Source organism: Spermophilus citellus, assembly GCF_964194105.1.
Source record: "Spermophilus citellus genome assembly, chromosome: 9".
Lineage (NCBI taxonomy): Eukaryota > Metazoa > Chordata > Mammalia > Rodentia > Sciuridae > Spermophilus > Spermophilus citellus.
The window spans coordinates 129,847,702-129,873,961 of NC_138191.1; the positions used below are offsets into that span (position 1 = coordinate 129,847,702).

General features: G+C 47.8%; 1 protein-coding gene across 5 annotated transcripts in view; it reads right to left on the bottom strand.

Moving 5' to 3' along the window:
• Positions 1-15,099: 15,099 nt before the first annotated feature.
• Positions 15,100-26,260, bottom strand: part of PRDM2 (PR/SET domain 2) — an 88,776-nt gene continuing 77,615 nt past the window's right edge. For 3 of the 5 annotated variants that reach the window (XM_081308093.1, XM_081308094.1, XM_081308095.1), the window contains 2 exons: positions 19,038-23,439; positions 17,286-18,816 (listed from right to left, as the gene is read on the bottom strand). In XM_081308093.1, coding sequence (XP_081164219.1) covers positions 18,750-18,816; positions 19,038-23,439 — 4,469 coding nt within the window. In that variant the 3' untranslated portion in view covers positions 17,286-18,749. Of the gene's footprint in view, positions 15,771-17,285; positions 18,817-19,037; positions 23,440-26,260 lie in introns of those variants that run through there. The other 2 variants (XM_081308091.1, XM_081308092.1) reach the window with 2 other exon arrangements.

Genomic DNA, 26,260 nt, shown 5'->3' on the forward strand with positions numbered 1-26,260 from the left:
AGGTCAGGGAAGAGCCCCACCTTACGAGGCGCCTCCCAAGCCCTGTGTTGCACCAGGACTCCCAGAACTTGGTGTTCTGCTGGGCGCAAATGGAGGGCACGGAGCAGCCCGGGGATGCTGTTGAGGCGACCGCTCTCACCTCCATGGAGAAGGTACGGGAGTGCAGGGGGCTCCTTTGCTGCCCAGGGGGCCATCCCAGCTTGCCTGGGAAGGCTGGCACAGCCGGCTGGCAGGGCGTCCCAGACACGGCTCACTACGTGCTTGAACAGGTACGAGCAGGCAGCCCGATGCTGCCCAAAGGCAAGGGCACCCTAGGCAGGGGCTCGTCCTCAGCAAGCATGGGAAGGGAGGCAGGGCCACTCAAGTGCCTTCCCCATCCCTTGCCACCACCCCAAAAGCCCTGTCTCCTGCTGACAGCTTGGAAGGCGGCCCACTGGGGAGTCCAGCCTGATGCACAAGCGATGAGACGGTGGCGCTGTGTGGCGCGGTCCAGGCAGCTCAGCCCTCACCAGATTCTGCACCCTGTTCAGGTGGGGAGCCAGCCAGCAAGAGGGGCTACACTCATGGAACCCAGGGGCTCAAGGCCAAGCAGGGCAGGATGGAGTGAGGCCCTCCTAATGATCCATGCTACCAGCATTTGCCAAACAGCCTGCAGTGGGCCTGGCCCGGACGCTGTCATGACCACGAGTCACAGCAGTTATCACCACGTTTACTCTGTGCTAAGTGTTGGACATAAGCAGTAGATCGAATCCTCACAAGAACTTTATGAGACGGGTACTCTGCATTTCACAGATGAAGAACCAAGGCACAGAGGAGTTAGGCAACTTGCCCAAGAACACACAAGAGTCAGGATTGAAGCCCAAGTCACTTGCCGGTAGAGCATGGGCCTGTGAAGTCAAACAGGTGGGTCTCTTTGGGATTCCTGGGCTTTTCACGCGCCGCCAGGCAGTTCAGATCCCCAAGAGGAGGAGACAGCTTGTCATGTGCCCAGACACCTTTCCCCCACTGATCTGATAACCTATCAGGTTCTGTGGGTGTGGTGGGAGCAGCCTGATGTCTTCTGGGGACCCAAAGAAGCCTGCTCTGCTCAGAGGCCTATGCTGCGCTGCAGGGGGTGCCTTTTAAGCATCACAAATATATTTTAATTTTACCTTCTTGAATGGAAATTCTCTAAAATCAGTCATAGAAGATACATGTTCTAAACTCAGCTTGGTTCTCTCTTTAAGAATCTGACTTCCAACTCTGCACATGTGCTGGGCTACCATGGAGGGACGTCCTTGGGGCCACCAAAGTGCACAGGCCTGCTAATCCACGGTGGGTCAGAACCAGATGTTCAAGTTACTTTCAAGCCGCACCTCCTGGCCGTCCCTTGGCAACCACAGGGGAAGGGCTCCAGGACTCCCGTGACAAAATCTGCGGAGGCTCAAGCCCTTATATGAAAGGGCACTTTATTTGCATAAATCATGTTTAGAGAATGACAAGGGAGAAGTCTCTCCATGGTCAGGGCAGATGCGATTGTTTCCCAAATATTGTTGACCCACCGTTGGTTAGAGCTGCAGATGCCCAAGGAGATGCCCAAGGAGCGTGCACACTGACCTGGGCTGGCCTGGGAATACAGCAGGGAGCAGACCTGGCCTCAGCCTTTGTGAAGGAATGTTCTAGAAGGGGAACCTCACTGCGTAATATATAATTAAAAACTGAACCCTGCTGAGAAGAAGGAGAGCCTAGCAGCACTCAGCATGGGGGGCCTGGCCACAGAAACGAGGCACGTGCCCACGAGCCCTCAAACTTGGGTTCAATGGAAGACGGAGCCGCTTTGGGACCTGCTTCCCTGGGTGATGCTGCCTTCTGCTTTACTTCATGCAGGGGGTGGGGAGGAGTCATAGATGACTTCACCCCAAGAAGAGAGATTTCTGCCCCTAATGACTCATGCTGGGACAGAGGGGGCCATTCTGTTGCTTCCCAACCCCATCCCCAACTCTTTCCTGCTCTCACTGGGGCTCAGGCTGTGTCACACAGGGACCTGGGGGCATTTGCACACTGAGAGAGACGGGGTCAAGAACTCAAGTCTCCTTAGGCCTTTCAGGAACTTCAAGTGACAGATCCGGCAACACAGGATGTTTGGCCTTTTGCAAGTAGCAGATCCCAGGGCTTCTGGGCAGCTGAGGACAGGTCATGGACTTTAGATGGGGCCAGTCTTGGCCTCCTGCAGAAATGGTTTTTCTGAGAAAAAAAAAAAAACCCTCCCCAAGAGGAATGGCAGGTGAGCCGAGGGTGGCTGTGGGCAGCTGCTTCCCTGGACAAGACAGGGACACATGCATCTGCTGTGCAGACCGGTGAATAGTTCATGACTCAGAAATGGGGCGCAGAGCCTCTACTCCAGACCAGAAGAGCAGGCCTCCGCATGCAGGGCCTCCTGCCGGGACCCCATCCCTGCCACCTCCACCAGAAGGCACTCAGTCCTTGGCCCGGGCTGTTGCAGGGGAGGCCCTCGGGCGCACCTGGCTTGAGTCGTGCTCCTAGGGAGGCCGAGAAGTCCAGGTGTAGGAGGCTTAGCGTCTGAAAGGCCCCGCTCCCCCGCCAGCGGTTGAGCTAGTCGCCCACCCTCTCAGTGCCAAGGCATGAGGCCAGCCATGGCCGCAGGGGAAGCACTGCACCCAGCCCGCACGGTACCTGCGACAACACGGGCAGACCCTCTTCCTCTGTGTGCTGCCCAGAGGGGGCCACTCAAAACAAGAACCCCGGTGGGGACACCCTAACCCTCCCCTAGGAGCAGGGCTATGGCGTCCTTTCTGAGCTCCCACTCCCACCCACGTGGCCCGCAGCGCCTCCGGCAGCCCTCCCACCCAGGCCAGGGTCCTGCTCCCCTCTCTGGGAGCTCCTCCCCTCCTGCTTCCCACTGCACAGGGCCAGACAGTGTGGAAGACCCACAGCTCCTGGGCGCCTCCTCCACCTGAGCCCAGCTCCTCCCCAGGGCCGCAGCCCCAGGGCCCCCTCCACCCACCACAGGGCAGGGATGTTCCAGCAGTTCCCTCCGTCCTCCAGGGTCCCAGTCACCCCACTCCCGCCTCGGGGCCTGCAGGGCGTGCAGTGGGCCAGGCCCAAGTCTCCCCTGCCCTCTGGATCCCAGTGCAGGCAGGTGTCTGCCAGGGTCAGCTGGAAGCCCCCGGGGCCCTTCTCCCTCCTCCCTGCCTTGCGGGCCTCTACGAGGCTCCCTCATCTGGGGGAGGAGGCACACCTGCTCCAGGCGTCTTCTCTCCCCTCGCTCACTCCCTGGGATCCCAATCCCTGGCCTTGGTCTTGGCCTTGGCACCACATGTAGCAGGGGCTCCCCCGACTGCCACACGGCCTGGTCCTTTCCTCTGGACCCTGAATCTGCATCTTCCCCCGCCCCCACCTTGATGTGACAGCAGGGCGAGCTCAACTGGCCCAGGGCCCGCATGTGGGGACAGACCTGCTGCTTCTAGTCCCCAGCTCCTCCCCAGGACCCTCCACTCCCCAGGCCGGACCCTCACCAATAGCCCTCCCCAGCCTTCGGCCAACTTCTCTGAGAGAAGTCCAGAACCCGGCTGGCTGTGACAGCAGGAGCAGCCACTCCGTCCTGACTGGCCTGTTTCTACTCCACCCTTCTGGGTCTATTCTAAACAGACGAGCAGAGAGAGCCTTTTAAAAGGCACATCACATGGTATTGCTCCTCCTCTAAAGCTCTCTGATGACTTCCACTGAGTAGAAGCCCAGTCTTCAGAATGGCTGCAACAACCAACTCTGACTGGTCCCGGCTACCCCCTGACCCTCAGCCTGGCCCCACCGCCCCTTAAGCGTGCACAAGGTTCCACCTCAGGACCTTTGCACGCGCTATTCTGGTGCCAGTGCTCTCCGGGGGGCCAACAGGCCTGGCCCTCACCTCCAAGTCTTTGCTTAAACGCTCCTGTTTGGGCCAGGCTTCCTGACTCGGATGATTAAACTGGGGACCACCCCTTTCTCTGCAGAACTGTATTCCCCATCCTACTTCTCCCTGCAGTGCTCCCCAGCTGACACTCTGTATATGCTGGTTTGTTGTCTGTCACTAGAATGTCACAAGTAAGAATCTCCCTTTGGTCTCTGCTAGGTTCTTCAAGTGCCTAGAACAGCGCTGGGGTCAGACAGCACAGGCCCCAGCTCCATGCCAGAGAGGAGAGAGAATGAATGCCAACATCCACTCTGCCTTTCCTGACTAGATCAGGTCCATGGTGCACCATCTAGGATTTCTAGTTCTCAAAGTGAAACACTTATAAAAAGCAATATGACTAAACACCTTCCCACGCCTCGTTTCCACCCTGCTCCCCATACATCTAACCGTTGCTCTTCCCCAACGAATTGGGCTATAACTTTTTTATTTTTTTTTATACTGGGGACTGAACCCAGGGGTGTCCTACTAGAGCCACATCCCCAGCCACACCTTGTTTTGAGACAGGGTTTCATTAAATTTTAGAGGCTGGCCTTAAATGTGGGTGCCTCTTGCGCAGCTGCTGTTTTATAAACAAGTTTAGTTTGAATGATGTCTATTAAATCATACAAGTGCAACAATAAATACAAGTGGCATAAACAGGTCTGGAAACAAACAGAGTGGCCTTTGGCATGCATTGAACTAGGCTGCTGGGAAATGAAGTGCAAGGGCTCTCCCCGTGAACAGTGGCCAGGATGTCAGAGGCAATAGAGTGCACATTAATATGGCAGGCTGGGCTTGAGTCTCAATCATGTCCTTTTAGCTACAGCTGGTATCCTAACAAAATTTCAGTACAATTCTGGGGCCACTCCACACTCTCAGGCCCTGTGCTTTTGCAAAAGTGTCCTCAAGCCAGTATTGCCCAGGCAGGGGACTCCTGGAGAGGGCTGAGGCCTGCTTCCTTCAGCAGAGTGCCCAGGCCAATGCCCTTGGATTTCGTCAGCTGAATGACCTTAGCAGGCAGCTCTGACTCACAGGCGACAGGGAAGTCAACCGGCTGGGCAGCCAGTTATGGGAACAGCCTCGCTCACAGCCAGGCCTGCAGCACAGCACAGCCAACCAGGGCTGAGGTCCAACAAGAGGGGATTCCTTAAAATCTTGAGCAAAACTGCAAAGAGCCATGTGAGGGAAGGTGCCCATCACCATGCACTGGGTGTCTCTGCAGAGAGGGAGCTCTTGGTGTCAGGGACAAAGGTGCCAGGAAAAGGGTCACCCCATTTTTAGGTCCCCAAACTAAATTTAACAATCTGAAGAAATACTGAAGTTTGGGAGGTTCAGTGTGGGTCAGACAGGCCAAGTCCGAGGACTGGGGTGTGGGGCAGTGAGCCAGTGTGGACATGGGCGGGGTGGGGGGGGTCTCCCCAACGCCTGAGGCAACAAGCCGGGCAGCACAGCCTCCTGGGGGCTCTAGGGTTTGCTGACCTGTGGCCACCCGCCTCTCAACCTAGAGGACCATGCCTCAGGCACTGACCCTTTAAGGCTGTAATTAACTTTCACCAAGGAACTAATCTTTTTCTTTCAACTTGGTTTCAATCGATCATTTTTCCCAACAATGCTCTATTTAGCCAGGGAAGGCAATGAATTGCCCCAAGATTCACATTTCAAACTCAGAAGCCACAAGTTAGGGCACACAGGTAGCTTGACTCCTGGACCCGGTTTCCTTCACCCCATCATTCCACGGTGCTGCCACAGCTGGTGGAGTGGGGAGTGGGCACAGGCAGGTGCTGGGCTGTACCAAGCTGGTCCACGACAAGTCGACGCACCAAGATTCGACCTCTGCTTGGGCACTCAGAAGTATCCCACTCTCAAGACGCCCCAGACCGTGTGCCGTGGGTCACAAGGAATAGGACAAGCACAGTGAAGTACCTCTGAGAGGTGAGAAGTGCTGGAATCCACCAGGGACTGTAAGTAAGCGAAGGGAAAGAACCCAAAATTACAGGCCAAAGAGTAAAAATTAAAGTGATGAGCGTTGTGATCCACCTTACTCATTTTTCTCCCAAGACGGAATGGAGAACTCTGAGGTCTGGCTAAGACTCCTCAGAGACGCTGATTTAGTGAATATTTCAAAGTCCCACCCCAGAGATTATGACTTAGTAGGTCTGACACTTTCACCAAACCACCCAGTGACTCTGCTGTAGGTGGTCCACGGAGCCAGCATCAGCAAGACCACAGATTGAGCTCCTTTACCCAGCCGGGGCACAGGCAGGAGCCGCAGCTTCTCAAGTTCAAATTAACAGGACCCTTCACACTGGGTGAACAAGATGCTCCCCCCACGAATCACGTGTCCCACACGACTCAGAACATCGCCTTAATGCAAGGCCTGATGTTAGCTGACACTAGCAGGCTCCATCTGAAACTTCAAAAATATTTTAAAAGGTAGAAACATATCATTAATCGCAGTGACGAAATAACTTGGCACAGCACATACTTTACACCATGTGCTGCGCCAGTTTACTGATACGGACAGACGCAGCTGGTCCCACCTGAGGGCAAGGTTACCAGATTCAATTTTACCAAACTCACTTGTAAAATTCAAAGTAGCCTAAAATACGTGGCTATTAGATAACTTCTGAAAAAAAATTCCAGAGCAGTATCCCAAATCAGGAAGAGAAACCCATCAGCCCTGGGGTAGAATGACGAGACTACAGCCAAAGGACCAGCTGCCCAAAGCCACCAGCCCTGTCACTCATAAGCATCTGGCACCAAACACAAGACCTACTATCCACACAGATGGAAGGATGGAGGGCGATGGGGAAGACAACTATTCTGCTTGAGAATTAAGGTCCCCCCTGGTGCGGACTGTCTCCACCCTTGCACCCACACTTCATTCTCTCCACTACTTAGTGTTGAACACATTTTTAGGAGCTTAGGGGGGAAATTACAGTCATGCGTTTGTCACACTGCACACTCTCCTGTCTAGAGGTCACTAGCCTTTGTCACACTGCACACTCTCCTGTCTAGAGGTCACTAGCCTGGCAACGGCACTCACCAGCAAAGAATCAACAGCAGAGACCTGGCTAGCTGAACGTGAGCAAACTGGGTCAGAAAACCCCATCCTAGGATTAACACGCTTGTCCCTTGGGGTGGCTCCTGGGTGCTCTCACGAGGCCCAGCCCCACTGCCTGGCTTCCCACCAAGCAGATCTGAGGGAGACCAAGGCGTGCAGATCACACCATCACAAAGGACAGGGAGACCAGGGTAAGGACGCCGCCTCCTCAAAGAGAGATGGCATCTCAAGCTCTCGGCTCACTGTGTGGCAGCTCTAAGTCCCGCATGTTGGAATCACTCACGGCGTCCCTTTACACAGGGGAGTGCTAGCTGATGGCTACTGAGAGCCTTCAAGGGAAGGTGACAGTATCCAGAGCACAGCAGGTAAGTGGGGATACAGTGAGATCACAGCAGCACACACCTGGCGCTGCAGAACCAGCCCCCTGCCTGCATCCAAAGCAGACCCAGGGACATTGGCCCTCTTTTTCCAAGTGCAAACTGAGCCCCAGGCTCCACGCTGCACCCCAGGCAACTGCTCCCCATGCAAGTGAAAAGCCACCTGCCCACGGTGGCACAGAAAGCCTTCTATGAAAAGATGGAAGAAACGCTGACAGCAGTGAGCCAGGTTCTGTTCTCCAGATGGCCAGTGCCCTCCTCCCCAACAGCGAGCAGGTGGACGCAGCTGTGCCAAGGCAGGCGTCCCAAGCACCCAAGAGGGACCTCTCCTAGGAGGATTACCTCCCGGTATTTTCTGGTCTCTTCAGCTGGTGCCTCTTGTCCCCTAGGGCAGGTCCTTTTGCTTCCTAAAGGAGATGCCACCAGAAGGCAGTGGCAGGGGCGTGCCAGGGGCTGCCTTCTGTTCCCCGCTCCCAGATCAGTGAACAAGAGGCAGAGGCACGATGAAGAGGAGAGGGACCATCTGGACTGCATTCCTAGCATCTCTGTGACCTCAAGCTGTGAAGCTTTCCTTTGCCTTTGTGTCCCCATCTGTAAAATGGGAGGACATAAAAGTACTCACTTCACGGGGTTGTTGTAAAGACCAAATGGGTTAATACATGCACAGCCCTTCTGCAGTGGATGGCAAGAACTTTCAAGCATCATGTGATCTCAGCAAATCGAGGTCCTTGGCTGAGTTCTTCTGGTTTCACAGAGCTAATGAAATGTTTTCTTCTGAACCCAGGCCTTTGAAAATTTATATTTGGCTCTGAAGTCCAACACCAAGATATAAATATAAAAAGTCCTGCGGAGGAGTGACAGAATAAAAATGAATCACTTTTCTCACTTCAACTTGAAAATGATTTCCTGTCGTCACAGCTCGCTTCTCTTTACCTCTGATATGTGCGGAGGGCGGGGAGCCACAGAAAGGCAGCTAGCTACCGGGTACATATATGAACAGCTCTGGCCCTGCTGAGGCACAGTGAAGGCGCTTGGTGTCCCTGCTGGCGGAAGCAGCAGAGTCACAGGCAGAGGCAGGAATGTTCTGGCCTCAGCAATCCAGGCTGTTGTGAAATCTCACACAGCACATGGTATGAGCAGCAGCCTCGACCTCCCGCCAGACCCAAACTGGGATTCGAGAGAACACCTCTGAATAACACTGATAATGACAGCAGCCCCTGGTGACGGCACTCATGATGGTGGGCAGCACTTGCGGTCTTTCAGGTGTTGTCTGATGTCTTCACAGTGATCTTTGTGATCAGGTTGATCACCCCAATTTGACATACAGAAAACCAGGTTCAGAGAGGTTAAGTAACTTGCAGGGGTTAAGGTTCTAGTGAGAGTACGAGACACAGCCAGAATTCAAAGATTCCACTTAACAAACATTTCCTTAGCAACTACTGCCTGCCAGGCACTATTCCAGATGCCTCCTCAGTGGAGGGAGTGGGCAATAGACAAGCGTGAGTCCTAACAGAATGCACAGAAGGCTTGAGCACCTTGCAGAACACCATGGCAGAGAAAGGAGAGGAAAGGGCCGTGACCACATTCTCAGCCTCCATAAAGATTCTTTTCTGTCTCTCAGGGCTTTTGGAAAGTGTGAGCACTTTCCCCAGTAGCCTCCTCCAAAGGTTCCGAAGCCATCACCAACACCCAAGTTCATCACCCACATCCTGCCCCTTACTGGGGTGGATTACCAGCCTTGTGGCTGCTCACCAGCACCTTCTGGGGTTCACTACTGTGAGCACTTGAGTGCCTGGCACTGAATAGCATTAGAAGTCAATGCCAACGCCATCCAGGACACAGAGCCAGCGTGGCCACCAATCATCGAATATTTCCTAGGAAAACATACCACTCCTAACACAGCAGGGGTGAAAGCAGGTGTGATTCCACTGCAGACCAGGCCGCCTGTTACAAAGGATACCCAGGGAATGAAATCCCAGATCAGCAGTTCAAAGCCAATGCTAATTCCCACTCCACAACCTCTCTGCAACAAAACCACGCTCTGAATGATGACATCAGCACCAGTCTGCGTTTGAGGGCCAAGAAAGTTGGAAAATAAAAAAGACTTCAAAACCCAAGTGAACCAGGTGGCTTTCATTCTGCAGTTGAGTGCAGTGATTCTGGAATTAGGTGCATGTTTGGGGTTCCCCTCTACTGCTGTGATATTGCCCCTCTTTATCTGTAAATGAGAACATTATGCTGTTCAGGTAGGGAGATCTTAAAATCAGTTAAGCCATGGGACGCACTCAGAATAGAGCCCCTCCTGTAAGAACGGCCAGTCTGTACTCTCAGCTCCCTTCACAGAGGCCTGCTGCATCCCGCGGGTCCTCTCAAAGTCCCAGTACACGGGGCTGCTCTCTGACCAGAGTGCATCAGACGTGCAGCCAGACACCCTGACGATCCAGGATGACAGTGTGAAGCCGTTTTCTGAATGGCTGACCGACTGAGTCACTACAGGAGAAAGTGCCCTAATTCACAAATCCAATAATAGCTTGGCAATAGAAGCCATCTGAAAATGCTCCTGCACTCTCGCTGGGCTGGCAAGGACTGCATGTGATTATAAGAAGCAAGTGAGAAGAGAATGTAACTGCAAGGAAAATTGAAGCCATCTGAGTTTTAAATAACTTCATTCCAATAAAGAATATTAAACTATTATATTTTGGCAAAACGAAGTACTAAAAAATCCAATTATTTTAAATTGAAATTCTACGCTAAAAAATAAAATCACAACTGTATCCTATGGCCTAAATACCCTTTCATTACTCACTTACCTGTGCAGAAAGTTCCAGGTCTTATTAACACGAGCCCTGTTTTACGTTTAGACTTAATGCTAATCCTCAGAAGCTATATAAGTGGAATTCTAGAGTATACAGCGCTCCTGTCTAAACACTGATATAGAAGTGTTTTCAGTTTAAATATGTTCCTGCTCAGAACACAAACTGTCCTTTAAGATCCTAAGACCCTGCCGTTACCAAGTGGCACTCCAGTTCTGGCTCCATTCACTGAATTACTTGGCAGCACCTATCGAGGGGCATTCAGAAATGGTCAGCTAGACATGGATAGGCACACTTAGGGACTGTCTCCCAGAATATGCTCATCTGCAACTTCTGCCTGAATTTCCTAACATTTTCTATCAGCAAGAATTGAAAAGAAATCCAGTCGGCACAGGGGAGGTGGAAAATGCAAGCACATACAAGTCCCACTACCGCAATAGCCAACGGGTTTACTCTAATAATTAAAGTATTTCCAAGCCCCTTTTATTAGCTCACAATTGAATGTAATTTCATAATGTAATTTACGGCATTCAGGATGGTTTTTTCCAATTCTTAGTCTTAATCCTGAAAGCAAATGAAGCCTGCACGCCCACTCCAAGCCCTAATCCTATACTTTGAAAACAACTTGCTATGGGCAGATGTTTTATGGCACCCAAGGCACTACTTGCTGAGGTGGGAGGTGGGCCTGGATCAGCCTCGTTTGGAATTATGACTCAGAAGGTCACGTCTCCAGCAACACCTGGGACTCGAGATGACTCCCGGCTGCCTTCTTTGAATCACTTTCAAGACCAAAGGGCAGCGTGACAATGAGCTTGGTTTCTGAACAGTCAGAGTATTGATGAGGCAGAGACTTTAAAAGCCAATGGACTGAGCTAGCCGGCCGCCCCAAGAGGGGAAGAGAGGCATATTCCACTGTGAGGAGGGAAAGTGGATGGAAGTTGGCCTCTCGCAGCCCCCGACTAATGAGCAACCTCCCTGACCAGGAAGACAACGTCACCCATAACCTAACTGCCCCCATTCAGTCCCGAATGTGGCAAAGCCTTTAATTGAGAAGATATCAAGGCCTGTATTCTGCAAATAGAAGAAATCAAACTCTAAAAACCTACAGATGATCAACAGAAGAGTGGGCCCATTAGCAGTTCAGATCTCCACCTGCACTTGAGAGCTGCGGATGCCCTGGGCATGGCACTTCCAAGTCTGCTCCCTGCATGCGAACGATACCAACCTCACGGGGTGTCGGTGAAGATTCAAGCTTTAAAAATGGTTAACACAGTATGGAGCAGGCAGCAAGCACTCAAAAACCACATTAAATTCACTCAAAATCTCTTTAGATCATTTCCAACAACTCTGGAGAAGGAAGGAGCATAAGAGTGGCCAACAGGGGAAGAAGTGGGGTGAACTAGGGGAGGCGGGGGTGAACTAGGGGAGGCGGGGGTGAACAAGGAGCCAGGGACACAGGCTCAGAAGATCAACTGCAGAGCAGTTTACATTTTCCTTCCTTACATTACACCCACTCACAAATCTCAAATTTTGTTCCACTTTTTGGACCCTGAATGTTTTAATTTTGTCTAGAATTTTAATGGCAACGCAGATGTCATTTTTCCCAACAATCTGGACCTCATCTCTCTTCTTTGTATTCCACAGCACTGTGTACTTAAGATCCTGCCAGCAAGGCAGGCCCTGCAGCAGGAAAGGTCCAACAGCACCTGAGGCGGCGCTCAACAGTGCTGACTGTGGCGTGAATCAGCCAAGGAGAAGCTGCATGACAGGCCCTGTTCCTTTTCTTGCCAACGGTGCACAGTTCTGAGCCCACAACCTTCAGACAAGCAAGAACAGCAGCAGTGCCTGCTCTATAGCGAGTATAAGGACGATGTGACACCGTGAGGCTCAAAGAGGAACACAGGGACACCACAGCACTTCAGAGCTGCACACATTCCTTTTCCAACATAAATTCAGAAACGTGTGCATTGAAATTATCCAGGACCTTTAAAAAGATTACCCAACCCTGTTTCCAATTCATCTAAATAGTCTAATTTTTTAAAACTGGCTGCAGGGCCTTGAAACAAGTAGCTGCGACAGGCTTTCTGGGTAAAGTTCAGAAAGCACTGGGCTGGAGGGCAGCGCTGCAGCTCCTCAAGCCTCTGAGAATGCTCTGTCCACACTTTCAAATACACCTCAGGAGTGCTGTACTAGAACATTCACTGAAAGCAGATCCTGAAGCAGCGGCCCAGGACCTGCTAGACCTGCAAGGTTCACACAGCAACCAAAACGGGCCAGAGGTCCTTCCTGATCAGATACAATAATATGTTGGGGATTCCTTCAGTGAACAGCAGATCTTTCCCAACCACCAGTCAAGTTCTCAACACACTTTCAATGTGGCCTGTATGTCCACGTCAACCCTCTTCTCACCTACCTGTGCTCTAATACATCTTCAAGGTAAACTGCACTTATAAATTTATTTGTAATGGCTAAGTCAATCTATTCAAAGTGAGCTTCAATATCAAATCAAAATTCACATAAATGAAATGTTAAATGCGTCCAATGAACCATTATTTTGGTGTCACCTTGACTTAAGTATCATAGGCCTGCAGTCCTGTAGATGTCCACCCTCAGACACGAAGCAAGTACCTTCCCAACCACCTATCTTTGGGGACTTGTGACAAAATGAGGAGGTTTCAAATACAAAGCATCAAAAAGGGGAAAAGGACACCAAGCAAACATAAGCTCAGAAGTTGGGATTTTGTCCATTTTGTCCACAGATATAGCCTAAGTACCTCAAATACAGCCTAGCCTTTACTAAACACTCAGTAAACCAAGTTGACTAGATTAACCACTAGAAAGAACCTGTAACTCTCAAGTTGAAGCCCCGTGAGCCCAGACAGGGATTTATCAATGGAAACACTGTGAGATACTTTCAAACAATGTGAGTGACAGAAGGCTTTATCAGTGCTTAGCTTTTTAATTATTTAAAAAAAAAAAAAAAAAAGGTTAAACCCTATGAAGACTTTTTAAAAGCAACCAAAATGGGGCAGAGGTCCTTCTTGATCAGATATAATAATTTGTTGGGGACTCCTTCAGTGAGTAAGCATCTTCATTCCTGAGCTCACAGGCACTACAGCTAGGGTTGGGGACACTAAAGGCCAACGAGAGACGCAGCCCACTGTCTAGTGTGGGGTCTGACAGCATCCTTATCCAGTAAACACTATGGCCATCTAGGCCCCTTCCCATTCTATACACACAGCAAACACAGGTCTCCCAAGTTAACCTACCAGAGCAGGCTTGTGACTGAAGGCACAGCTACAGAAGAATGGCAGGCAGATTGGCCAGGAGGGAGACCGGGTCTACCTCCCACAGGAGGAGTGCTCTCCACCTCACAACACTCCCGACCCCACAGGGCACTGCCGAGTGTCCAGCGCTCGAGCGAGCACAGCATTTAAAACTCAGACTGAAGACCATTTCCAAACTTCCATCCACATCTCTCCTCCCTGGGTTTTCCCACCATAGGAGCACCACAGGCCAGAGAAGGCTGAGGGAGCCACCGTCCCCAGAGGAGGAAGGAGACAGTGTGAGAGCAAGACCTGCTCAGGTGCCGGACTGCAGTTCACTGCTCATATCCAACCACTTTCACCTGCAGAAAACACCATTCTGAAAGGACTTTCAACCCAAATGTTACCACTTCCATTCATTCTTAGGAGATGCATAAAAATAAATCAACCCACAAACAAAATTGTCAGCAAGCACAAAGGAAACTATGACCCTGTACATGAAGCCCTTTATGTCACTCGTACCAAATTAAGTTCACAGGGTACCTATTGGCACCACTGGCCTACTACATGTCTACCCTCTAGATAGGACGGGACAACTGGAATCACAAATGTCCAGCTGATGCCAGACAGAAACAGGTGAAAAGAGGTCCCAGGGGGTGACTACAGACCACACTGTGCAAAGCAAGACTGGTCCTCTAAGTACTCTCACCTTCCCTCTAATGTGCTCCCAATTACGTACAAAATGCAGTCCTTTCACAAGTTTTTAGAAAGTTTTTATTGGTTACAAGGATATAAAATGTATCATTCAAATTCTTCCCTATTTATTAAAGTATATGCAGCAATAGCATAAAAAATCTTTTTTATACATCTGTCAAGCCAATGATATATTTCATGCTAGAAGGGGAAAGTATCAAACAGCAGTCTTGTTTATAATTAATTCCCCTCTCTTTCTTTTTCAAGGCTACATTGGTTAAAATCAAAGAACAACCCCTTTTGTATGTCAAATTGTAAATTTTAATGTTTTCATTAGAATAGTCTTTTATAGCACTCTCCAACAAGAAGCAATAAAATAACTAACAGCGAACTTCATACAGGAACACTCTCCAGATTAACAATGCAAACAAAAATGCAAAATGTAAATCACATATAATACAATTGAAGCGTCCAAAACAATTTAAATAATTTTAAATATTTTATTTTTAAACTGCTACAAATGCTTTATACAACATTTCAACATAAAGTCCCCATAACAGAAATGTAACAAAATGGGAATGATAGTGAAAGGGTTAAAGTGGCACAAACTCACTAAACAAGTATTAAACTACAAATTTTAAGAGGTAGATTACTTTTTAAAGTTGAGAACAAAAAACAGTATGAATAAAATCTAGCCATTTTCCACCAACTCAGTCATTAATTTGGGAGGAGGCATAAAAATGAATGGAGAAATGATACTCATATACTTTGGCAGAGGCCAATTTGTTATTTTAATCTCTATTAGAGACTGCAGTATAAAACCTGGTATGTAAATTCATTTATACTTACATGTAGACACACACATCTCTACAGGCCTGGATGCATCTGTGCATTGATATATTGCTACATAGTCTCTCATAATATAATAGTTATAAATTAGTGCCAGATAACCATCTGAGAGGATAATGTCCATCAGGATATATAAACATGACACTATAAGAGGCATAAAAAAAGAGTCCATATCCAATCTGGTTTCCTCTCGGTTATGCTGGCAATCTGCTTGTGATTTAAAAAGGGGGCAGGGGGTTGGGGGGTAAGAGATCAGCTAAATGCCTCTCTCTGTCTACGATTCATTTAGAAGAAAGGCATCAAGAGCTGGTGTGTGAGGAGAAGTTTTAAAATGAGTGCATCCGAATCTGTCATCCCTGAAATCTACAATAAACTACTGATAAAATAGAGAACTTGCTTTGCAAGGTTAAGTTCAAATCATTCCCTTCTCTGCTATGTGCCAAAATCAAGGGCCACACTCACATCTGAGTTACAGTCCCATGACGAGGAGCCAGTTCATCTAGCCCATCTTACAGGGCCCTTCTCTTTGGATCTCAGTCACCTGGGAGCCCAGCACACACACTGGGCACCACTGAAGGAGCAGATGCCTGACTCTAACCAGGGCAACAAGAAGCCAGCCGGCAATCAACTGTGTTACGATTTTTGAGTCAGCTTCAACTGGTCTTGCAAGCTTGGTAGATTTCGTATCCTTTGCCGTAGTGCTTATCCTAAGTTGAGCATGCAATATCTTTTAGTCAATTAAGGTTTGTTTTGTTTGGGGGGCTTTTCTACAGGAAGTTCCTAGAAAATAAGAAAACTGAAGATAAATGACAACATAACATAACCTTGTATGAATTGACCATGTTAAAGAAAAGGGTGAGGCGACCATAAGACAAATGTTATCAAGACAGCAACACATAAATGACTCTGAAGGTATTCAAGAACTCAGGTGTCCCACTCCAAAGATACATACATGCTAAGAAAACTGCCAGTAGGACCATTTCTAAGTGGGACAGCAGAAACAGAGATGGGAGAAATAGGTGCTATGTTTTTGACTCAGGTCACTGTAAATGGGAAAAACCTGGCCAGGCATTTTATTTTGCTTCTCTGATCTTGACGTTTTCCTGGACTGGCTGCAGAGGGTACTCGGTATCAAAGAGAAGTGTTGCTTCTCTAGGAGTGTTAAAAAATGGAAAAACTCCCTGGGCAAAAAGGGTGAGAGGTGAGTTGAAAAATGTATCCCTTTCCTTCTCTTGGGGTCTTGCCAGCACCACATCTGAATTCAGTGCCCCCCGCCTTCAGAAGCCCAAGGTAGGCAGTAACCACTAACGCAGGGTGGGCCATGGCATTAAGGAAGAGAGGGACTAGAAGCTGAGCGATGGTGACATCACACTCTTCTCCTGCTCTGTCCTAAGGAAAGCATTTGGAACCCATGGTTTCTTTATCGCCTGAAAGGCATGATGGCTGCTGTGCTCCATGAAGTGACCAACAAACTGCCAATCCCTGAGTGTTACCTGAAAAACCCAGCTACGTTCTCAAGGCTGGTGGCAGGCAGACACTTAAAAAACCATGAAACCCTCAACTGGCTTTCCAGTGTAAAGCTTCTTAAGCGCTGGGGCTGTGTAAGGAAGAGGATGCACTGCCAGATCTAACAAGACCCCAAGAACACAATGGGGTAAGAAAAGCAGAACCACCAAAAACTGAGTGAAAGCAAGTACTTCTCAACACGTAATAGATGCCCTGCGTCATGGAATCACCTCTGAACAAAATTTAAAAGTAGCAATACACTAAAACAGGAAGACTGTAAGTAAAACAACTTCTTCTCAATGTAAAACAAACAAACTGGGGACAAGCGCTCCCCTGGAACAGTCCTAGGTGAGACATTAATGGCAATCGCACACACATGCCCCAAGTCTGAATTTAGGAATTCCAGTCCCTATGAAGTACCATGAAGACCAAAATAAACTCTTTGAAGGAAGAGCCACTCTTGAATCCAGATATTCGATATATGATGTTCTGTTGAACATCTGTTTTTTTATTCCCAAAGACAATTCACAAATTTATGGTCACTTGGTAAGCACCCTGGATAACACCCCTGTCCTGCAGACATGTCCACCGCACAGTTCCAGCAACTCACAAGAGGTAGGAACAACTACCAGAGATGCCTGCTGCTACTGTCTACCAGTTAAGGCAACACCAATGTTTTCTCATCTGACTCTCTGTGCTTCCCTTTAGGCCAAATTTCACTCCAGCAACATAACCCTGTCAACTACCAAACAAAGCAAAATGATTAAGATTAATCATTTTAATCTAGCAGCAAATTGATGAACTTCACAAATGCTGTTACTCAGAGGACTTTTCTTTAAAATATTTATTTTTTTTCATCTCAATCTTATTCCTGAACTGTATAAATGAGACCCAGTACAAAGTGATTCTTTTAGATAATATCAGAAACAAAAAGGATACATTATCTTCTAACCACCTGGAAAGTATTTCTTTAGTAAAATCTGTGACGAATGGTGTCATATTCAGCAACTTAAAAAGGACTCATTCTGACTATGCCCTGTTGGTATGGAATTGTCAGAACACACTGAGCACACCCAGGTATGCAGTTACACTGCCAGAGGGAGGCAGCTCTGAGGACTGACAGGGCTTATCCTCACCAGGGTCAACCTCCACGATACCATCGCCAGAGACCACATGTTAATCACATCTAGAGCAACTGAACATTTAATACTTTTATAAAGTAGCTTTTGAAAAATTTGATCCCTTAATCCTACAGTAAATCATTCAAATCATTCAGGGCTACTGACCTCCCTACATCTTTCTTTAGCCACGATTTAGGAACACAGGCACCAAGAATCCTATGTGATCAACTAAGCAGTGACAACAGCCCCTTTGTTTCCTCATGATCTCTCCAGAACAGCAATCACTCCACAATTACCCTTTATTTGTTTAAACACCAAAGAATCTCCAGACACTAAAAATTACAGCCATGAAAGCTCAGAGTTGGGTCAGGCTGCTTCATACTCTAAATTTAAAGACAAGGCTACAAAGTATTTGCAGAGATGCCAGCTGATGATAATGACCTCACATCTAATTATTCATCTCTATGAAGCTGACCTGTAGGTATTGTTTGTGAAACAGCAGGAATTCTGAGAATGCACATCAGCTCAAGTTAAGTGACTCAGAAAATGTGAGAAGTCGATGTAACAAAATTAACTACATAGCCCTCTCTCTCCATCTGTCAACTGAGAATAGGGATTACCATATGGAGGTACGGAGGACGTGGAGTAAGCACACACACGCCACTACAAATCCAAGATGAAAGACTACTGGGGCAAAGGGCACTGACCAATGAAGCTGACTTACCAGGGCACCACGCATGCCTGAAAGAACCTCAAGGTCCTGCCTCCCTGAAGCTCCAAGCACCCACTCTAGTTCTTCTTCCCCTTTGGAACCTGGCTTGTTTACCACCTTAGGGCTGAAAGCGGGGGATGGTGAAGAGGGAGCACAAGGCATTTTAAAGAAGCTTGGTGCTTTGTTGTTTTGTCCACCATGTTAAGTTCTTAAAATTCAAACACTGGCAGTAAAAGAAAGCATGAATAATAAAAGCCGTCCAAGTTACTAATGCTTACGTCACAGAACTTCTGAGCAAGGTTGCAAGGTGGTTTGCCAATGAAGTCATGATCCACCTTAACCTACAAATGATCTATGATCAGGGAATAATAAAGCGATGCTGAGATATTACCCAAGACATGAAGGAAGTTTGACAGAACTTCATCTTTTCACATAGGGAACTTTTTGAGAGCTTCTCCGTGGTTTCAAATTCAATTCATACCTGGCCCTATTAAAGAAATGGCACCACTTTGTGAGTCTGAAAGAAAATCTAATTATTCATCTCTATGGTGGCCTGAACAGTGGCCCGAGCAGTGGCCCTTTATGCCTACAACTTATTCAATTGCTACTTCTTCTGAATGCTCAGCTCAAAATTTTACAGGAAAAGAAAACAACCCCCCCTGGGCCAGTCTACTCTTCTGCAGTCCTCACCTTCCCGGCTGAGCTTACCTGAAGTCCTTCAGCTCCGACCTGGCACTGCAGTCCTCTCTTCTGCCTTCACTTAGGTCGGCGGCAGCTGCCAGTTGAAGGCTTCGGGTGATCGGCCCCCCACTCCGTTCTCTAGATTTTACATTGAACCGGTCTGTTCTTTTCTTACTTGCCAAAGTAGACTTGCTTTGTAAAACAGCTTTGCTTTTTTGTACTCTCACATGCAGGCTCCGGGAGGTTTTACTCGAGAGCTGAGCAGAATGATTCTTGGCCACAGCTTTGGGTTTTTTCCCCTCCACGTGAGTGATTTTGGCCATTCTTATAGGGCTGGAGTTCCTTAAAGAGGAGGAGCTTGGTTTTTTGGACTTGACTGAAGCTGTGAATTTGACATTCTGCCTGGACCGGAAGGATGAGGAGGGCAGCGGAGACTGGGCGGGGCCTGAGCTGCGGGCCCGGGTCTTGCCCAGGGGTGCCTGCGTGCTCTGCAGCTTAATCTCAGCATCCGCTGTCCGTCTGCGGTGACTACTGCTGGCGTGTCTGTCACTACTTGCAGGTGATGAGTGTCCACCTTTCTTGGATGAATGAGAAACTTTTTTTTTGGAAGGAGAGAGGGGTTTCTTGGGGCAACTGAATGCCGCGTGCTTGTTCAGGCTCCCAATGTAAGTGAACTCTCGGCTGCAGTAGGGGCAGATGTGGGAGGACGACTCTGAGGAGCTCCTCAAGTCAGCCTTCTGTTTTGCAGATTTGTTTTTTTGAAGGATCGCTTTCTGTACAAGTTGGTTTTTCTTCTTCAATGCATTTAATTTGAGCTTATTCGGTGACATTTTGCTGAGCTCAACACTGAAGCTCAGTCTTTTGGGCTGTCCCATTCGCCGGAAGGCATTTTTTCCAGAGTTGTCTAAGACGACCACTCCATTTTTGGGCTGCACAGTTTGTTTCAATGGTACTGGATTTTTCTTCGGAGTATACCTCTTCTTGTCGCTTGCAGAAGCACATGCCAGGATATGTTTGTGCAACTCAGGCATGTTGTCAACACCTTTTCCACATTTTGTGCAGCGAATGGCAGTGGTAAAAGTCTGTGGAATATTGTGGGTGGTGAAATTTGTGGCCGTCACACCAATACCCATGGGGTTGCGGTGATGGTACTGGAATGGAGGTGGTTTAAAGCTTGGGTAATGCTGATTGAGACCCAATCGAACATCTGGATCTTTTGTCTTTATTCCAGAAGCCATTATTTTTATGGTGGTATAAAGCTCTTCAGAGGAATCATTTAACTCCTCCTCCTCTTTGGAAGTTTCCAAAGGGCCTTCCGGCAAGCCCTGCATATGCTCCATGTGGGCCTTGCTGGGATCCGTGAAGTTCTGGGGCCTCAGTGTCCCACTTTCAAACTCATGGTGTGTGCACACCTCGTCTGGGTGAAGATCTCGCTGGTGTTGCTGCAAATTGCACAAGAAGGCAAACTCTTTTTTACAAACGGAACACACAAAGATATTCCCAACTCCATGAAGCAAAAAGCGATGCTCTGACAAATCTGTTTTATCCTTAAAAAGCTGCACACAAAATTCACATTTGAAGGGCCATTCTTCAGCATGAATAGATAAATGTTTGGTTAGATCTTTAATGGAAAGAAATGGTGATTCACAGACATTACAAATAAAGTTTTTGCTGAATGTTTCCTGAACAGCATCCTGTTCAACTGCAGACTGGGGCTCTTCCCTGGCTTTCAGATCTTCGTTCTCTAGTTCCTCCTGTTTGAAAGTTATTGTGGGGAGAGAAGCCTCCAGATTATCTCCGGAGGAAATAACAGATGACACTGCTGAGAGAGGGGGTGGCGAAGGGGATGAGGAGGAAGATGAAGAGGAGAATGAAGAGGAGGAAGAGGAGGAGGACGAGGAGGATGATGAAGAGGAGGAGGAGGAAGAAAGTGTTGGAGGACCAGGTGAAGCAGCAGACATGAGCTGCTCCACAGGAGGAATGGGAGAGGGTGAGGGGGACACTGTTGGGGACAGAATTGGAAGAGGAGACTGGGCAGTGGCATTCGAGAGTGGAGAGGGACATGGGTGAGGAGATGCACTGGAAGAAGGGGCGGGAAGAGGGACAGTTGGAAGGAGGGGAGGGGGCGGAGTGGCAACAGTTAACACAGGAGGGCAGGGTGGAGGGGAAGAGGGATCTGTGGGGATCAAAAGAGGAGGCAGCTGACCAGAAGATGAGGAAGATGTTTGTAGGGGAGGTGACGAAGGACAAACTTCAGCAGATGATTCGATGGCAGGGGCAGAGAAACCAGAGTCAGGAACAAGGTCAGGATCTGGCTGGGCATCTGGAGATTTACAAGGGCTTGGGCTCCTGGTCACATCAGGAGTACTTTCTGTGGGTAAATCAATGCCATTATACTCATTGAGAAGAACCTTCTGGAGCATGCAGGTGGTCGGCTTCTTCTTCTTCACAGCACCACAGGAAGGCTGCACTGAATGGTTATCTTTCAACTCCTTGCCTTCAGAGTCGCTACCAGGCTTTCTGTGCACACTGAGGTCCAGTACAGATTCCCACTGGACAGAGGCCTTGCCTGTACCCTCAGCCTTCTGTTTGACACCGCTAGATAAATCCAGTGGCTGCTGGTTGCACACATTGCTGAAAGTAGGACCAGATGCCCACTCTTTCGATATTTTGTATTCATCGAAGCAAGGAGGGCTCCCAGTTTCTCTCTCCTCTCTCCCAGACAAACTCCACGCTGGTGAGTCACTACGACTTTCTAATTTGGGTTTCTTTGAAGTCAGGACCGCATCTGTCCACACTGCTTTTCCATCACTTGGTTTCCCAAAGTCCCGAAGGGCAGGGCTATGCTGTGGAGAACTGGGTGGAGAGCTGGTCCTTCTCTTAAACCTACTAGAGGTCACGGGTAACATGGATGCAGGAGCGGACACACATACGGGACCTAACTTAGGGATTTCTGCAGGAGGAGTTAGCTTGTCTTGGGTTTGAAGAAGCTGTTTGAGCTTTGACGACAAATAAACACTCTTCTCTTTATGGAAAGACACCGCCTCAGTCGTTGACACACTAAGAGGCAGACTTAAGGAACAGGAGGGTGCCGCGGGGTCAGAGTCTGTTTCAGCTTTAATTTTGGGGAGCACAGGCGGACTAGCAGTCCTCCGTTTCTTGGACTCAGAGTTTGTGCTGCTGGACGGCTCTTTAGGAAGTTCATCTGTTACAGTGACCTGTGTGGTCTTTATACTTTGAGTAATTTCCACTGTAACTGGAGTGAGCAGACAGTTTATGCCATACAAATCTGCCGAACTAGATTCCATCTCAATCACATCACAGTCGCTAGTGCTATTGTTAGTTTGAATTTTACCGTCAATGTAGTAATTTAAGTTTTCAGAGATGTTACTAGAAATGTCCATGATGTACACATCATCTGCTTCCCCCTCCTCCTCTGGCTCTGTGCTTGGTACATAGACATTCTGGGCAGGTGGGGCCTGCTCGGCTGGCGGCTGTGGCTCCTCAAGGAGGCCCCCTTTTCGGCGCACGCCTTTGGGAATCAGGTGGCGTTCATGAACTCGGCGCTGATGCCGTCTCATATTGGTATGAGTTCCGAAAACCTTTTTACAATATTTGCAGGGATGAAGTTCTTTAACTTCCCCATTCTCTTCTATAACCGAAGAATTTACCGTTTCTTGGGAAGCTTTTTCCGAGTTCAGAATCAGACAGTCTTGCCCAAGATGGGAAGGACTCAATTCATCTTTAGGAGTGACATTTTCTCCACAAACTTTGCCATCAGGCAGGTCCTCTGATGGCTGTAGTGTCAGGCTGGGTTTTCGCTTTAACCCTGCTTCATGGCGACGCTCGTGTCGCCTCCTGTTGATCTGTGTGCCAAAGGCTTTCCCACAGTACTTGCACTTGAAAGCATGGTTGACTGTAGACATGTGGATGTGCATGTGACGTTCAAGGCCCTGCTTGGTGGTGAACTTCCTTTCACAGTGCTGACACGGAAACATAAACGCTTCAAACGCCTCACCGTTGGCCTCCTCTTTAGTTTTGGGGATTTGGACAACAGGTGTCCCTTCTGGAGAGTCTTCAGGAGTTTCTTCTGAAATGCTTTTTGGTTCTTCTAATAAATCCTCTGGCTTCTCGTCACACCGGATCTCAGGCTCTTTCACAGAGCTTTCGTTTGGCATGTCGCCTTCTTCCTCCCCGTCTTCCTCCAAATCATCGTCGTCATCTTCTTCCTCCTCATCCTCCTCTTCTTCATCCAGATCATTCACCTCACAATCTGTGGCTTCTTGTTTTCCATCTGGCTCTGGCTGTGGTTCTTGGGCAGCAGGGGAGATTGGCAGTTCTGGTGGTGCATCCTGGATGACCCCCTCCTGGAGAAGGGCTGGCTGCTCAGGGGCTGCAGCTGGACGCCTCTCTTCTTCTTCTTTGGGACCTGAAAAGTGCACAGAAGCAGAAGCACAGAGGTGAAGGCAAAACTAGCCACTCTTCAATCCACTGCTATGATTCATTTCTCTTATCACCTAATGTGTAAGGGAAAGAAGTATGATTAACAATAAATTAACTTCCAGTTTATGTATTTCATTTGTAAAGACAGATTAAGATATGAGTCCAGGGCTGGGGTTGTGGCTCACTGGTAGAGCACTTGCCTAGCATGCATGAGGAATTGGGTTCGATCCTCAGCACCATATTTAAAAAAAAAAAAAAAAACCTAAATAAACAAAATAAAGGTATTGTGAATTGTGACCATCTACAACTAAAAATATTTTTTAAAGATAGGAGTCCATTTCATTCATTCAACATATATTCACAGAGTCTGTGCTTTATGCCAAGTGACATTGTCTGGGTACCTAATAAGAATGTCCACACTGTCTTTACTTTTCTGCATTTAGTTACATGTATATGTCTGTTTACAGAAACTACAGTGCTTATAATTATGTTGGGATTTCCCAGATTAATTTTTAGGAATTATAAATTCCAATTTCTTATGATTACAAACTGAAACAAGAAAACTGCTAAACACATTACTCAATTAGATTCTTGATATTGTGTCAAACGGATGATCCGCTCTCTCCTCTGACAAAACTATGTATTTAGAAAGTAGAACACCTTCCAGAACCATGTCAGAAGTTTTTCAAGTCCAAGAAAGGCTGCAGGTCACCTCTTGTAAACCTGATTAAATTATTAAATCCAGAGTGCATCACTGAAGGAAACAAAGCTCAACCTGGGGTAGATGGGAGGGGAGACAGTTACTTGCTCGTAAGGTATGGATGGACAGAGACCTAAAGAAAGTAAGCCATGAAAATATTCAGGGGAAAACACCCTCCAGATGGGAGAAAAAGTAACTTGTAACCTCAAAGTCAAGATCATGCTAAAGGAAGTCAGGAAGGCCATCCTGACACAGAGGCAGCAAGGTGAGGGAAGGTGGGAGGAAGTGTTCAGGCTCTGAGGTACCGTGGAAACAAAGCTGACCAAATGTGCTTGTTGGCTGGCTACCGTGAGACAGGAGCCAAGGAGAGTGGCAGGAAACTAACAGTCCTGTTCACTGAACTGCAGAAAACTGAGGGGAAGCAGGTCTAGTCTGCAGATGTACGCACACTAGGGCACAGGGGGCAAGTGCTTACTCTGGGTGTGCTTAAGTTTTGTTGTTGTTGTTTTTTTTTTTTATTGGTTGTTCACAACATTACAAAGCTCTTGACATATCATATTTCATACATTAGATTGAAGTGGGTTATGAACCCCCAATTTTACCCCAAATGCAGATTGCAGAATCACGTCGGTTACACATCCACAATTTTACATAATGCCCTATTAGTAATTGTTGTATTCTGCTACCTTTCCTATCCCCTACTATCCTCCCTCCCCTCCCCTCCCATCTTCTCTCTCTACCCCATCTACTGTAATTCATTTCTCTCCTTGTTTATTTTCCCATTCCCCTCACAACCTCTTATATGTAACTTTGTATAGCAATGAGGGTCTCCCTTCATTTCCATGCAATTTCCCTTTTCTCTCCCTTTCCCTCCCATCTCATGTCTCTGTTTAATGTTAATCTTTTCTTCCTGCTCTTCCTCCCTGCTCTGTTCATAGTTGCTCTCATTATATCAAAGAAGACATTTGGTATTTGTTTTTTAGGGATTGGCTAGCTTCACTAAGCATAATCTGCTCTAGTGCCATCCATTTCCCTGCAAATTCTATGATTTTGTCATTTTTTATTGCTGCATAGTACTCCATTGTGTATAGATGCCACATTTTTTTTTATCCATTCATCTATTGAAGGGCATCTGGGTTGGTTCCACAGTCTAGCTATTGTGAATTGTGCTGCTAGGAACATCGATGTGGCAGTATCCCTGTAGCATGCTCTTTTAAGGTCTTCAGGGAATAGTCCAAGAAGGGCAATAGCAGGGTCAAATGGTGGTTCCATTCCCATCTTTCCCAGGAATCTCCAAACTGCTTTCCAAATTGGCCGCACCAATTTGTAGTCCCACCAGCAATGTACAAGTGTACCCTTTTCTCCACATCCTCGCCAGCACTTGTTGTTGTTTGACTTCATAGTGGCTGCCAATCTTACTGGAGTGAAATGGTATCTTAGGGTGGTTTTGATTTGCATTTCTCTGACTGCTAGAGATGGTGAGCATTTTTTCATGTACTTGTTGATTGATTGTATATCCTCCTCTGAGAAGTGTCTGTTCAGGTCCTTGGCCCATTTGTTGATTGGGTTATTTGTTTTCTTATTGTCTAATTTTTTGAGTTCTTTGTATACTCTGGATATTAGGGCTCTATCTGAAGTGTGAGGAGTAAAAATTTGTTCCCAGGATGTAGGCTCCCTATTTACCTCTCTTATTGTTTCTCTTGCTGAGAAAAAACTTTTTAGTTTAAGTAAGTCCCATTTGTTGATTCTTGTTATTAACTCTTGTGCTATGGGTGTCCTATTAAGGAATTTGGAGCCCGACCCCACAATATGTAGATCGGAGCCAACTTTTTCTTCTATCAGACGCAGAGTCTCTGATTTGATATCAAGCTCCTTGATCCATTTTGAGTTAACTTTTGTGCATGGAAAGAGAAAGGGATTCAGTTTCATTTTGTAGCATATGGATTTCCAGTTTTCCCAACACCATTTGTTGAAGATGCTATCCTTCCTCCATTGCATGCTTTTAGCCCCTTTATCAAATATAAGATAGTTGTAACTTTGTGGATTAGTCTCTGTGTCCTCTATTCTATACCATTGGTCCACCGGCCTGTTTTGGTACCAGTACCAT